The sequence below is a fragment of the Lycium ferocissimum genome, chromosome 4 (genome assembly GCF_029784015.1).
Source record: "Lycium ferocissimum isolate CSIRO_LF1 chromosome 4, AGI_CSIRO_Lferr_CH_V1, whole genome shotgun sequence".
Lineage (NCBI taxonomy): Eukaryota > Viridiplantae > Streptophyta > Magnoliopsida > Solanales > Solanaceae > Lycium > Lycium ferocissimum.
Genome location: NC_081345.1, coordinates 28,801,217 through 28,816,770, shown reverse-complemented (window position 1 = coordinate 28,816,770; position 15,554 = coordinate 28,801,217). Strand labels below are relative to the sequence as shown.

General features: G+C 32.3%; 1 protein-coding gene across 2 annotated transcripts; it reads right to left on the bottom strand.

The window, feature by feature from the left end:
* On the bottom strand, window positions 1-3,977 carry LOC132052130 (RING-H2 finger protein ATL7-like). 2 transcript variants are annotated; one of them, XM_059443504.1, is made up of 4 exons: window positions 3,863-3,977; window positions 3,319-3,393; window positions 3,140-3,222; window positions 1-788 (listed from the first exon to the last, which is right to left on the bottom strand). In XM_059443504.1, exons 2-4 carry the CDS (start codon window positions 3,367-3,369, stop codon window positions 377-379), a joined length of 546 nt encoding a protein of 181 aa, XP_059299487.1. In that variant the 5' UTR covers window positions 3,370-3,393; window positions 3,863-3,977; the 3' UTR covers window positions 1-376. The 2 variants fall into 2 exon arrangements, with proteins under 2 accessions (XP_059299487.1, XP_059299486.1); XM_059443503.1 differs by lacking the exon at window positions 3,863-3,977 and having other exon boundaries at window positions 3,319-3,856.
* Between the last annotated feature and the right edge of the window lie 11,577 nt (window positions 3,978-15,554).

Genomic DNA, 15,554 nt, shown 5'->3' with positions numbered 1-15,554 from the left:
TCACAATTAACCTTTATCATTCAGAAAGGTTACATGGTACAACAATACATTTATCACTCAGAAAGGTTACATGGTACAACAATCCTTAAAACTTGCATTAAGGATTGTTTGAGCTGCTTCTTGTTACAGACGGTAACATTACGTAAACGTTGAACATGCGGTGGTTTATGCGAGCTGTTCTGCCTCCCATTTGCTGAGAAAAGTCCATGTGCACTCAACAAGACTGGAGTATTTTGGAATCCCAACAAAGGGCCAAACTTATGTGGTCAAATTCATCCTGCACTGTCTCATCCCTATTGTCCCCTAACATGCATCAAACTGCATCACATCTATCTAGCGTATGGCTCATATTTTTATCTTCCCTAACTTACGAAAATCAAACTGAATCACGTTGCTCCTGCACGGTGTCATGACTTTTGTTTCTCGAGACCCTGTCACGGTCAACGTTATGACTATCACTTTCTTCTTCATTAGACGAGCTGTGTTCCGGTTCTTCTCTGGTTTCTAGCTCTGAATTTGATTGACCTACTTGAGGACCCTCACAACATTCAGAGCTGCTCCGATGAGATGTTTCATCAGCATCTGGTTCACTAGAAGTTGTTTCTGCGCTCCTATCAGGTGTTTCAGTGAAAGCGTTAGTTGGAGCAAGGATGGAATGGCGGCAGAGGGGACAAGTGTTATGAGTGGCTAGCCAGTGGTCAATGCAATCCATGTGAAATGTGTGCCCACAAGCAGGTATCTGTTGAAGCTTATCATCTGCTTGGTATTCCGCTAAGCACACTGAACATCTGTTCCAGTAAAGATCAAACTTCGTTAGAAAACAATGTTTAAATATTGAGTTTCCTCTCTGGGAAGCATATCTGTTTTCAACAATATGTAACTCTGACCCCATAAATGTGCAGTCCAGATAAAACAATTATTTCCTTGGTCATCGCTAGTAAACATACATGAACTAAATTAGCGAAGAAAGTTAAATTGAGAGACTTGATGTGCAACTATAGATCAACCCTTGAAAAAGTTTGTCAATAAGAAGAATTTCAAACTGACATTTCTTAAAATTTATTGTTCTCTCCAATATGGGTTTGAATATTCGTAATATAAAGCAAATGGTGTTGCATTTCCCAGCAACAATTGCCACAGAAACCACAATCAGAATTACTAAATCTGTGGGGATATCTTGCTTTTAAGGACCAAAATGAAATAAGCTGCAAGTACAAGAACATGAAGATTGAAGCAACAAATGTCTAGAACCAAATCTCAGCAATATCAAGGCTATTCATGATGGTGCATTTTAAGGGATGCGGTCCCATATTCACATGATGACAGATTGACTTCTTTTAGCTAAATAGTTTTAGATCCAGCAATGATTTTCTGTGTGGACCAGTTAATTATGTTCACAAGTTTTCAGCCATCTGAAGATCCACATATCATTGTTAGTTGTGTGTAACATCAAGAGGCACATTTTTAGAATGTGACATCGGCTGCCGACTGCAAAGCTACTGAAATTATTAATGAATCATTGATGGGAAATATTTATGGTATTTTTTTCCAAATACACTTTCCAAGTAGGCAAGTGACTCTGCCTGGTCCTCTATATCAGTGTCAGAATAATAATGGCTCAAGAAGTCCAAGAAGTTTGTGATGTATCATGCTAACAGATCTTTGATATTGAATTTGGATACAAATGGTATGTTTACATGTATCAAGAAGTGTGAGGTTTCATTCATATCTCAAGATTACATTCTGTATTTTTACATCTGCAGATATATTTGATATCACTATCAAAGTTACTGCAGATGCGCTATTATTTGTTGGATAACTTTTCCAAGCCAAAAAAATGTTGATGTGTAGATTGAGCAAATAGTGTAAAGAGACGTGATGGCTCAATGCTTATAAAGTTTGACAGAGTAGCCTTGGCTTGATCCTTATACGTGTTAAGAAAGTCACTAAGAAAAGTACAAATAATTAATTTCAAACCCAGTAAATCCAAACTCGAACCCATGAAGTTCAAATCATGAATACCCAAGTCGGACTCGACGACTCGTTGTTTTTACTTAGACAAGAAAATACTTGGAGATGCCATGACGGTTATGAACTTGACATAGCGCACTCACACACAAAAAGAGCGAATAGAGAAGGGACTCACTGATTTGGGAGATGTAAGAGCCAGTGATATTAGTTGGCATCTACTAGCATTTGAGAGTCCGATTTTTTATGCTGCATACGCCATGATCTGCTTTTACCCGGCTTACCTTTTGTTACACTAACAAACTTGTACCATATGTGGTAATTTGTGAATCTCAACCAGCTATTTCATGGAGAATACCAGCGAAAAGTCTGTTTTTTCTTCTATAACATTGTAGCCAAGCAAATTCAAAAGAAACCCTCAACTCATTTGTACCATCATGTAATGCACCAAAACAAGTTACAAAATGTACCAAACAATAACTCACCTATAACATAAGAGCTAACTACCTCCCAGAAATGTTTACAACAACAATCAATCCCAAGCTAACTACCTCCCATGAAACTCTGAAAGAGAAAAATCTATATCCCCAATCAGCCACAAGAGGCTGGGCTTTACATTCAATCCACTGCAGGTTGAATTGAAAAATCAAACAATGTTGCATCACATATGTTTGTCCTCACATGGCTCAAGAAGCTGAGAAATGGAAAGATCACACTATTGTGTGGGGGTGGGGGCAGAGGCCAATTTAGCCCTCTTCACATTGTGTTCAACTAAACCTACTACTGTCGGTCCGGACCATGTATACATATGCAAAAGAACTTAACAGGTGTTTATAGACATAAAAACGTATATAATCCGCAAACTGCATCGATCCAAAACCCATTACTTTAAATGCTAGATCTGTTGTCTCTAAAGGAGAGTTCTAAATACCAGCAGCATGGAAAGGCTACTAATCAAATAAAGGGGATCTTTACTCAAAAAGCCCCTCAGATTCATTGTTTACTTTTCATAGCCGATATACATAGATTATATACAGTTATACACATATACTTACATAAGTGGGCGGCTATTTAGGTTAATTCTTCAACAAAATTACTAGCCAAAAGTCACATAATGTCTAAACTCCCAATCTGGTCCATTACATAGAAAAATTAAGGAGGGTAAACTTACTGAGTGTCTTTAACAGAAAAGCTCTCTTTGAAGACTATAATAGGCAGCATCTCCCTCACCTCCTTCTTCAATCCCAGTTCACACTGGTACAATCACAATTAACAAAGACATAAAACAATAAAATTTAATCTTAAATAAATAAAAATAAAAATAAAAATAAAATTGTTCTTTTAACATACCCTTGAGAGCTCATCAGATTCAGTTGAAGTGTGCAATGTGGAAGTCCTCATCCGCAATGAGGACCAATCAGCTCTCTGACGACGAAGATACAACAAGTAGAATAACAGTAACAATATAAATGCAAAGAAAATAGGGACTGAAAATATGAATGCTTGATAAAGCTTTAATTGAGCTAAAGCTTCTGAGCAACAATTAGATGCATTATTATTATTACTAGTAACTCCAGTGCTTTCTTGTTGTGGATCTGGATAGCCTTTTCCAGCAAGAGACATGGCTGACAATCTTTCTTTTTCCTCAAATTCAACAACCCCACAAGGCCACAACAAGAATAGAAGATAATGTGATTCAATTTCACAGTTAATGGGACTACAAATGCAGTTTCATTTAGGACCAAGAAACAGACAATTTTAGAGAAGGTAAGAATAAATGGCAGACAAAAATATATGGGTGAGAAAAAAAAGGTTAAAAAGAAGATGTGTTTCGTTGGCTTTGGACAATTTGTTGGAAAGATTTGTGCAGTTAAATAGAAAGGTGAAAACTCACAAAGTACGACTTAAATGCAAGAAAATCAAGATTGCTTCTTCTTGGCTAACTGCTGCTTTCGATTTTATGCAGTGACAGGGTGGGGGTGGGGCCCTACTTGTATGACAAAAATAAGGTTTTTCTTTCCGTGAATTTAGGTTGATGGTCTACTGAGTGGGTTTTATGAACGGAAAAGACTAAAATATATTTCTCAACCTTAGTTTAATGGCTAATTTTATCCTCCGTTAGTTAAAGTAGACAAATATATCTCTCGTTAGTCAAAGTATACACATATATCCTTGAGTGGGTGGATGAAAAATCTCAAATCAGATAAAATTACCCATTTAACTAAAATTATCCATATCCCATAAGTTAGACCCGATCCGACCTAAAAAATAATTTCACCCCACCTTAACATACCCCTCTACCTTTCTTGTAGCATGTCTTTGACTAATCCGAATAAGGTCTCGACTTCCACATTCCCTGTTTCTAATTGCTGATTTTACAGAAAATGCAACACACATTTGACTTGTTTGGATTGCAAGATGTAAGTTCTACGATACAGTCTACACATTACAGTTAAATCAATGGCCTTGCATGTCAAGTGTCTCATCCAGACGTTTCACTCTTTCTAATCCTTCACTAAACAGAGAACAATTTCCGGGAAGTTTGCACCATTAGAAAGTACTAGTATACGTACCCGCGCGATGTGCAGATAGTTTAAAGAAAAAATGAACGCAGAGATAATAGAAACAAATGTGTATGAACCATGTGTGATATATTGCAGATTTTATGTTCTCATTTTTGTGGATTGACTAATATTTTTTATGATATATGTAGCTGCTACCGCTTTATTGGCGTTTAATTTTTGCCTATGCTATTAAGAGGATTCAAGTCTAGATAAATGTGTGTGATGATATTACTGTCGGCTCAAAAGTTGTTGCTTTGCCAATCTTCCCGTCACCTTGAAGGATAAATGTCAATGTGTTAATTGAGAGCCATAATGTTCATCTAATTAGTACTCCCTCCATTTCAATATAATTGAATTTTTGGGGTGTGACAGACCCCTTAAAAAATCTAATTAATACCATTAATGAAATGGTCATTTGGCTAAATTACCCTATGTGTTGCCCTAAATTTTTCGTAAAGATTGAAATAGTAAGTGTTGGGATATGAAAAAACTATTGAAAATAAGGATAACTTTGGAAATATTTAATTAATAACCTCTTAGATTTTGAACAATTCACTTATCTTGGACCAAATAAAAAGTTTTAAAAGTTCACTTAAATTGAAATGGAGAGAATAGTTGCAAAAATATTAGCTTGGTTATCATTTTTGAAAATGCAACTAAAGGTGCAAGTACGAAAAAGTTGAAGATCAAAGAGTCAAAAAAATATAGAAACATTACCAATAAAGAGAAGTCTAAGATTCCCTTCGCTGTTCTTAAGTACATATAAACAGATTAAACATGTATGAGCAAAGGGGGGATACAGAAGCTACTTAACTACTTGAAGTAGTAATAGGTTACTTGATCATGTTTGCTCTAATCTCTTCTATATATGTAACTCAATCCATTTATACGACATTCAATGGAAAATGTCCCGCGTAATGCGCGGAGAACAACAAAAGAGCATAAATGTTTAACCAACTATATTATGAAATGTTCGAAGCCTAACTTGATTTTAGACAAATATACAAATCAATGACAAGTGTTAACATATTTTACTCACAATCGGATGCATTCATTGCATTGGATGAAATGTGGTATTATTACAATGCTTTAACTTTATCATGTGGCTTTTTCTAACACATCACTTGACTTAATAAGTTAATATCCGAGCTTACTAAGAGAAGATAAAAGAGGTTAAGAAATTTATTCCAATTCAATATCAAAATAGTATCAGTTTATGAATTGTTAGGAACATAAATTTTTTAATTAGAAAAATAATGTATAGGATTTTAAGATCCAATTTATTCTTATCCTTCAAAGATAAGATCTTCTAGATAAGTCCTGCAAAAAATTGAATGGTATTTTCATGAACAATTAACTTTTACAACTCTTAATACTTCGGAGGGTCTACGGAAATAACCTCTCTACCTCCCAAGGTAGGGGTAAGGTTTGCGTATACTCCACGTACCCTCTCCAAACCCCACTTTGTGGGATTTCATTGGGTACTTTGTTGTTCTTGTTATCAAGTTGCATTGAGTATGTTGACAAAAGGATAATTTTATATTAAAAGATTCATGTCTACTTCATGATTAAATATCTCATTTGTAGTACTCATGCTTTATCCTTCAACTGGGTTTATTGTTAGTGCATTATGTGTGCTCCTTCAATAATGATATGAATTTTCATGAAATTTACCAATTCCTGACCTTATATCCTTTGTCTCTCCCGGCAATTCTCTTTGAAACGCAAGTCTTGATGCTAATTCTTGCTATGACATGTTGTTATTTTGTCTAACAATATACAATATAATTTTAGCATTTGAGTGAATGATTGGTTTATGGCCAAATAATATCTCCTGCATTGAAAAGAAAATATGCATAAGAGCCATGATCCAAATACAATCTCCAAAACATTTTTGGAGGGCATGATTTAGTTATTAAAGTGGAAGCAACTACGGTCCACATACTAATATATTTGTATGAATTATGTTTGCCATCCTTTTTTAATTTTGCTTTATTTCATTATTAAGTTTCGCAGAAATGTTTTAAGGATAAAATGATCAAATAGTTTCTCAACGACATATATATAATCTAGTGATAAGTGATTCTTAGTATTATTGAACATACGTAGTCTTAATCATATGCATCATTAATTTGGATAAACTATTTGTATAAATATTTGACCAATTACATAAAAAGATTCAAGAATTGTAACGGTCGATGCTGATACACCAGGTCACCCATGAACTTTATCTGTCCTATAAAAAATAGGTGACCAAAAAAATTGAAGAAAACAATATAGTCATAAAGATCACAACGACTCACCGAATTGAAAATTACTTCAAGAAACTCTTTGATTCTTTCAATGCAAGATTTCCTTTCAAGGCCTGTTATATAGAGAGAAAAGAGGAGAATTAAAAACATAAAAAATTTGAAGACCATCAATATGAACATTAAAACCAGACAAAAAAAATTCTATAGCTTTGTCAGGAAGTGAAAAATCCGTGAAAAATCCGTTTTTGACACTATGACCTCGAATTAGCCCCTTGATAAGTTTTCTCTAATATCAGGACGAATACAAAAAACAAACCAACGAAGAAAATTACAGTGCCTACAAACAACAAAAAGTAAACCAATTGATCCAAATTCTTACCTTGTGATCCATAAAAATAATCCATAAAAATCGTGCATTGCTTGTTATATCCTTTGAAAACAATATAGTCATAAAGATCACAACGACTCACCGAATTGAAAATTACTTCAAGAAACTCTTTTGATTCTTTCAATGCAAAGATTGAGAGAAAAGAGGAGAATTAAAAACATAAAAAATTTGTTCCATTAAAAACCTGATGAAAAATCCGTTTTCTCTAATATGCACACTATGAGGACGATTGTTCCCCTTGATAAGTTTTCTCTAATATGCAAAAACAAAAAAACAAACCAATGAAGAAAATTACAGGCCTACAAACAACAAAAAGTAAACCAATTGATCCAAATTCTTACCTTGTGATCCATAAAAATAATCCATAAAAATCGTGCATTGCTTGTTATATCCTTTAAATGATGTTCCTTTAAATATAGTACTTAATTACGGTTGTAACTATCCTAGCACGTTCCATTTAAATTGATCTTCCCATGAAATTTAAAGTATATTTTTTTCACATATATTTCTAAAATTTAAAATAAATCCTAATTTCTAATTATTAGGATCAACTGCTGAGATGTACTCAATTTAAATGGACAACAATCATTTTTTAAGTATAAGGATACATGCCTTAAATTAAGCCTTAAATTCCCCAAAAGTAGGGTAAAAACCTTAAACAATTTAAAAGAAAACTGTAAAAAATTTAAGTAACTGTCAAAATTTAAGAAAAAAAACCGTCTTCTCTTTTTTCTTTTCTTTTTCCCCTTCAGATTTTCATTTTCCTAAGTAGAATTTAAAAGAAAATGAATTGCAAATTTTTATTGTTTAACTTAAATTAAAATACATCAGTTTATTTAAAATTTATTTTTTAGTTTAAATAGTTCATATTAAAAGTATGATAACTTCACAAAAAAAAAGAGTCCTAAACGTACCTTGAATTATGGTGCATGATTTTAGGACTCAGTATTTATCTTTTAACTTAAATTCAAATACATCAGTTTAATTAAAATTTATTTTTTAGTTTAAATAGTTAATGTAAAAAAGTTGATAACTTCTAAAAAAGAAAAAGAGTCCGAACAGTTTTAGGACTCCATCGTGATTCATGGAACAGTAGAACCGCACAGATGTTTCCTTGACAAAATATTTTAATTTAATTAAATTTTAATTAACAATAACTACTAACTAATTATTAACTAATTAACCACTTTTTGTCCTAAAACTATAGATTGATATAGATATAGATATAGATAATAGGAGAAGATATTAAAAAAATGAAAAATAAAATACAGTAGGTACATGGTTCTTGGTACTTTTAGGGAGTTTATTTTTCCTAATGTTTAGAAAGTGAAAATATGTAGAATTATGTAAGAGAAAAAGTAGGAGTTTGTGGACGTGTGTAATCGTGCAACATGCACTACTATGATGCTATATATAACTTCCCTTTTATGAAGGAAAAAACTACCACCTTTTCGTGTAATTTTTTTTTAGAATTAAATTTAAATATAGATTAAAAGACAATAACAATTATTAACTAATTAACTATCTTTGTCCTAAAACTACCACGTGTCATTATGCTACGCTGACACTTGTCAAAATCTTAAGGCAAACTATCCTCTTTTTAATTATATAATATTATATATAGATTACCATGCTCAAAGAATAAGAAATAAAATTCAAGGGAAAAAGAACAAACATATAAGATACTTTATTGCTGATAATTAAACAAGTATGGCTGATACGGATAGGAACAACTCTTCTTTCATTGCAACAGCTTCTGTAAAAGCCAAAAACTTCTATGAAAAAACATTTATGAGGCAATACATCTACCAACTGCCAAAAAAAATTTATGAGCCCATTGAAGTTTGGACTGAAGAATAGAAGCGTCGAGAGGGGTATATTAGGGTGGAGTGAAATTATTTTTTGGGTCGAGTCAGGTCTAACTTATGGGGCATGGGTAATTTTAGTTAAATGCGTAATTTTGGCTGATTTGGGATTTTTCATCCACTCAAGGGTATATGTTTATATTTTGCCTAATGGAGGGGTATATTTGACTACTTTGGCTAACGGAGGGCAAAGTTAGCCAATAAATTAAAGTAGAGAGGTATATTTGACCCTTTTCCCTTTTATGAATTTAAGTTATATATATATATAGGGCGTGTTTGGTACGAAGGAAAATGTTTTCCATGGAAAATATTTTTCTGGAAAATGTTTTCTTGGAAAACAAGTAGGTTTCTTACTTATTTTCTAGTGTTTGGTAAGAAAACAAAAAGATATTATTTCAACAACAATTATATGTAATAATAGCAATATTATAGGGGTGAGATGGGGTAGGGAGTGGGGGAATAGGGATTGTGGGGTAGGATGCTCAAGGCGTGGGGGTTGGGTGCATTGAGAGCAGTGGCGGATTCAGAATTTTCACTCAAGCGGTTCGAAAAAAAATAACAAAAGTTAAATATAAAAAATAATGTTGTCCCTGGATTCAAATCCAAGGCGCTTGAGACAATGTTGAACACCCTGAACCGTTTGAGCTAACCTTTTACATTTTTTCAGGGTATTTAAAAGTTAATATATGTGCATAAACACATAAATCCTACCATATATATACAATGTAATTTTTTGCCGAGAATGTTTGGGTGAACACCCTCCCCGCCCTCCAAATTCGCCCCTGGTTGGAAGGGTGGGGAGGAGATAATGCGCTTGAATGTCACTCGGAACTTGTTTTACCTACTTCCATTAGGGAAGTCATTTTCCTTATTTTTAAGGGACTTGTTTTTCTAGAAAAAATGTTTTCCAAAACATTTTGAAGACCAAACATGGAAAATTTGAAAAACATTTTCCTTCATATCAAACAGAACCATAATGTAAAAATATTTACGTAATTCAAAAGATAATTATAGTAATTTTAAAAAAATATGATATTCATAATCTCAAAATAAAACAAGTTGCCCATCTACAATCAATAAAGTGATTTGATAATGTGGCAAGGCAAATCAATTGGAAGGGCAAATTAGAACATGTCACATGCCAAAATGACGTGACATGCCTAATCAAATCAAAATGTCAATTAAAATTTGTCACATCTAAGAGTTACATTTTCCGGCCAATCTAATGTGGTCCTGTATTGGTTCAATCTGATTAGTGGATGATTAATCATCCAATCAAATTATTAAAAAAAAAAAAAAAAAAGAGAGAGAGAGAGTTTGTCCTCGTCATAACTCTTGTTTCCAATAACTATAAATAGGATTCCTAATTTTAAAGCCACAAATTTATCCACAAATATTCAAGCATTCAAGAAATATCAAGTTCAAGTTCTAGATCAGAATATCTAGGTTTAAGTTCAAGAACAAAGAGCAAATCAAGATTTACAAAATATCATATTTTCAGGTATCGATATTTTCTCAAAGTACTAATTTTTTGCTTACAATGGTTCTTTTTTCTTCTTTTTGTTTTCGGATAAACTACGTAGTATTTCATTTTTGTTGGTTAGACAGGCTATTAATATATTGCCATTTTCATGTTAGTTTATCTTGCCGACTTTGAAGTAAATTTGCTAACTTTTAGCCTTTATTTTGACTCGTAAACAATCTTCAATTACGCATATTTTGGAAGTTATCTTCAATAGTGTATTTTCTACCAAGTTAATATCTCCTCTTTTATAGTCTTTTCCAGCTAGACTTAATAATTGCGATCTAGCAAAAGTCTGACCATTCCCTCCCATAAAAAAGAACCTATGTTACGCAATTTCATCTTCGGGAAATTTATTGAATTCGAGTAATGTTAAGCATTTATATGTATTTTGATATTAACTAACTCACTATCAAAAAAAATTATTAACACTACGAATTACGTATTGCTTTTGAGTAGGAATTTTGAAAATAATTACTTATCCATTTAAAGCTAAGCAATCTTTTAGATATGTTTTACCACTCATCATGGTCTGATGTGTCAATTATCCAAAACTATTAGCAACAAGCTTATTTAATTAGGGCACATGTTACCCAATTCACTTGTTTATTCCAAAAGAGTTGTAATATTTAGCCTTTAGTATTTTGTCCTTTTTTCCCCTATTGTGTGTTTGAGAGTCGAATGTAGGTTAAGGGTCCCTTATCGATTACAAATTAATCTTCAATTACGACATCTACAAAATAAACTAATTGATGCATGATAATATCTTAGTTAGGTGGGAATTGGACCTTAGTATATTTTTCCTTTTACTTTTGATTCTCGGGAAAGGAGTTTAAATTGTAAAAATTAATTATATCTAATAAGACGATGGTTTAACTTTCTTTAATCACACAGAAAACACTCTTTTTCCTCTTCAATTTCTAGTAACTAATTTTAATGTGCAAAAACTCAATATAGAATTTATTTTGCAATTAACGCGAGCCATTCCTAGCTAATATAGAAAAGTCTATGCCCTGTTTATTTATTTTTTGACCTTTAATTTCTTTACACCTTTTTAATTCTTTCTTTGAATAACTATTAGCAATATATACTACTACATCACTTATTATCTTTCATTACGTTTGGTTTCTCTCGTCAAGAGATGTGCTTGGTAAAATACTTTATTGTTCGTATGATGATCATTATAACTCTTAAAAATTCCTATCGCACCCTAAATTGATGGGTAGATAATTATAAGGAAAAAAATGAATCAGATATTTTCATTGTAATATCTCGTGATCTTGGTGGAAAGGGACTTCTGTCTTTTTGCTCAGAGTTTTGTGCACCACGTTGCATTGGAATGACTTTAATTATATCTGCAAGAAGGCAGCTAAACGTGTGGTTAACTATCATACTAATCCATATTTAGTTGACTTGTTCAGATAGTACATATGACAATCTATTTTAAGAACAATACATAACAAGCCAAATCTAAAAATACCATATCTGTATGTAGATCCTGAAATTCTATTTCTTCTACTGATCTCCTTTTATCTCACTAAAAATCAGCCAAGTTCGTTGGATATAGTCGTTGGAAATTTAGGATTAATTTCGATGAAAAGTTCATCAAAGACATTTTTGAGGAATGCGTTTTCGAAGGATTTTCAATAATAAATTGACTGATTTCTAACATTTTTATAGTTAAAATATATATATATAAATGTTCCATATCCAACAGCTAGCACGTTAATTACTTTTAACACATGTATCAACTCGGTACCCCACTTGCGGAATTACACAGGGTATATGTCGCTGTTATTGTAAGTATCAACTCGGTTAATATTGACAATACCTTTGTTAATAAGTGGCCGTGACATACCATGCCATTCAAGCCAAAAAAGCTATCAATCTCCCGTGATCCAAATTATATTCAAATATCTTTGCTTATCTAATCAAAATATCCCTAACTTTCATAACACAGAAATTTTTCATATATATATATCACTTGATTTTGATTGAATAATTTATATTTTCACTTTAACTTTAACTATTAAGATTAAATTACTTATCTTTTTTTCAAACTGCTTTAAATTGATTTCCTTGATCTGAGGGTCTATCGAAAACAGTCTCTCTACCTTTTAAGGTAGGGGTAAGGTCTTCATATACTTTACTCTACCTTTCCCAAACCCCATTTTGTGAGATTACATTGAGTATGTTGTTGTTGTTGTATTATATTGATGTAATGACCAAATATGAATAATTGGTATCACATCTATTTGTGTGTTTCCATCGCATTGGAAATGGACTTGTTTTTTGTTGCTCAGAGTTTGGTACAGTACCCCGTTGCATTGGAATATTGGCTTATCTTCAAGCAAGTAGATAAACTTTGTAATAATTATGATCAAGGAAATATCACGCTGCTCCGATCCGTAGATTTAGTTGACTTGATCAATTTATATATCCATATAATCTACGTGAATTTAACAATTAATATATAATAAAACTATGTTTATCCCGACAAAGGCCAATGCATGTATATAACTCGCTCTTGTGACCTTGTCCTTTCCAATTTTGCCTTCTGGAATTGGGGTTTCCCTGAGAGAGCTAACAAAAAAAATCATAATATGCTTCCAAAATACTAGTTGTCATGTGGAAGCTAACAAACTAAACCTCGAAAGACGATAAATTAGACAACAAAAGAGAAATATACCGAAAAAAGATACAATAATTTAGCGTGATTCAGTCAATCGACCTCTACATCCACAGACAGAGATGAATCCACTATATGAAAGAGAGAACAAAATATTAGAGATGTTACGAATTGGTTTGATAAAGCTTAACAAGAGAGTACTAAATTCACTTGAACAAAAAAGAGGTTCACACAAGTGACAGCCGACAGGGTAACACTTGTGTATCACAAATTATCTTCCTAAACAAAACTCTCAAACCCCTTAGGGCTATATTGAGGATGTTGTCGCATGAGAAGGAAGAAACCTCAATTTATAGCTACGTAGTCAAAAACTTTTTCCTTCAAAAAAAAAAAAAAGAATTAGCCAAATATGAAAAATTTATATTTTCCTTTAATTAAGGCAAAGAAAAACCCGATTATGATAAGAAAATCAAAAGAAACCTGAAAAAGTTAACAATAAATATATAATAAAACTATATTTATCCCAACAAAGGCCAATATTCATGTATATTACTTGCTCTTGTGACCTTGTCCTTTCCAATTTGGCCTTCTGGGGTTGGGGTTTCTCCAGAAAGAACTAGAAAAATACCAGAATAAGCTTCTAAACACCCAACACATAATTTAGAAGTTATGTATGTAACCAAATCTAAAATCCATATATGTACGTTATCCTGGAATTCTATACTTTTATTGATGTTATTTCTTTTGTACTGATAGAAATATAACAAAAATGCAAAGGATAAGCACGACTGAAGACCTTACAGTTAATTAAAAGAAGAAAATAAAAAGATGAAGGAAAGCTACCTAACATTTTTGTTTCAAACTTGGAAAATAGATGGACATAGGGGAGGTTTCATCGTGATTCTACGGTTATATGCGGCGACCAAACAATGTCTTACGTATTACAACTTAGTATTATAAAGTTCAGCGAAAAATCATAGTATTATAAAACATGTATATTATTATTCTTCTTTTTTTGGTCGGATTCTTGGATTTGTTATTGCAAATTGCAATAAAATTAAAGCTGCGTCAAATCCACAACGTGAGTAATATATATTCTAATACTCATCTATTATTATTTATAATAAACTTTTTCTTTTCAGAAACATACACGTTCTCCAGTTTTAGCATCTCATTAATCAGGAAAGTTCTCAACCAAATGGCATTCAACGGGCCAATTGGTTTTGTATGTCACGCATGGTGCAATGTCAGTCACTCGGTGAAATGAGAAAATTTTCATAATTGGGTCAATGACTTCAAAATTCCACACGTGTAATTAATTTAACGTTGCTCGACACATTTTGACCTCTTATGATTGTATAGATTTCATGGAAATATAGCACTAAAAAATTATTGGATTCGTTCAACTTGACACATTATGTCTTCATTGTTCATTTCTTCTTGATGACTTAGTCAAGCAATAGTTTCTCTCTTTATGAATGATTCTTCTTCACTCTAGCTATGAGATAAGATATCTTTATTTACACATAAGATATTTGAAACTTACATACAAGAAACTTTTTACGATCATTTTCTCTTCTATTCAAATGTAAAGAATTATGGTAACCTATTTATCCGGCCGAAAGTCCAATTTTTAACCATAAGTCCATAACGATGTGTATTTTCCACTTCTACTCTTAATATCAGTTATACTTTGTGTTGGCAATTAAAGTTTCAACATTTGATTTCTTATAACTTATAATGTCACTTAATCTTATAGTAACTTGTGTTTTGGTTGCTTCACTTATCGGAAGAAAAACAACAGCTCAAAACCTTAAATTTATAATCTCTCCATACCCTGTTGAAAACGCCCTAACACATTTTGTCTAACTTAAACTACTAAAATTTCAGAATAATTCAAGAAGTAGATTGAGTAGTTTAACTAGAGAATTTCTTCATAAGATAAAAGGTGTAATATCAAAAGATAAATTGAGAATTTCTTAGAGAGTAAACTGGAAATAGAAATAAAAATTGATTTGAAAGAATTGGTTTGATTTCAATTTTATAGAAAGTAAAAAAAAGATTGATTTGAAACAATTGGTTTCATTTCAATTTTATAGAAGTGTCCTTTCTCTTCAAGTAAAATTCAATAAACAAAGAAATCATGGTGATGAAACGTGCTATAGTGAAGAAAACAAGAAATGTGTAGACAGCTGGCCATGTAAAGCTTGATTAAATATTAAGACAAAAGAATATCATTAAAAAATGAAACTTCATGATTTAAGATAGGGGGAATAATACGACTATACGACAGAACGTTGTTTGAGGAGTATATGCTATTTTGGGACGGAATAAACCTTATTGCCTAAAATCTCTTTTTCTTCTTT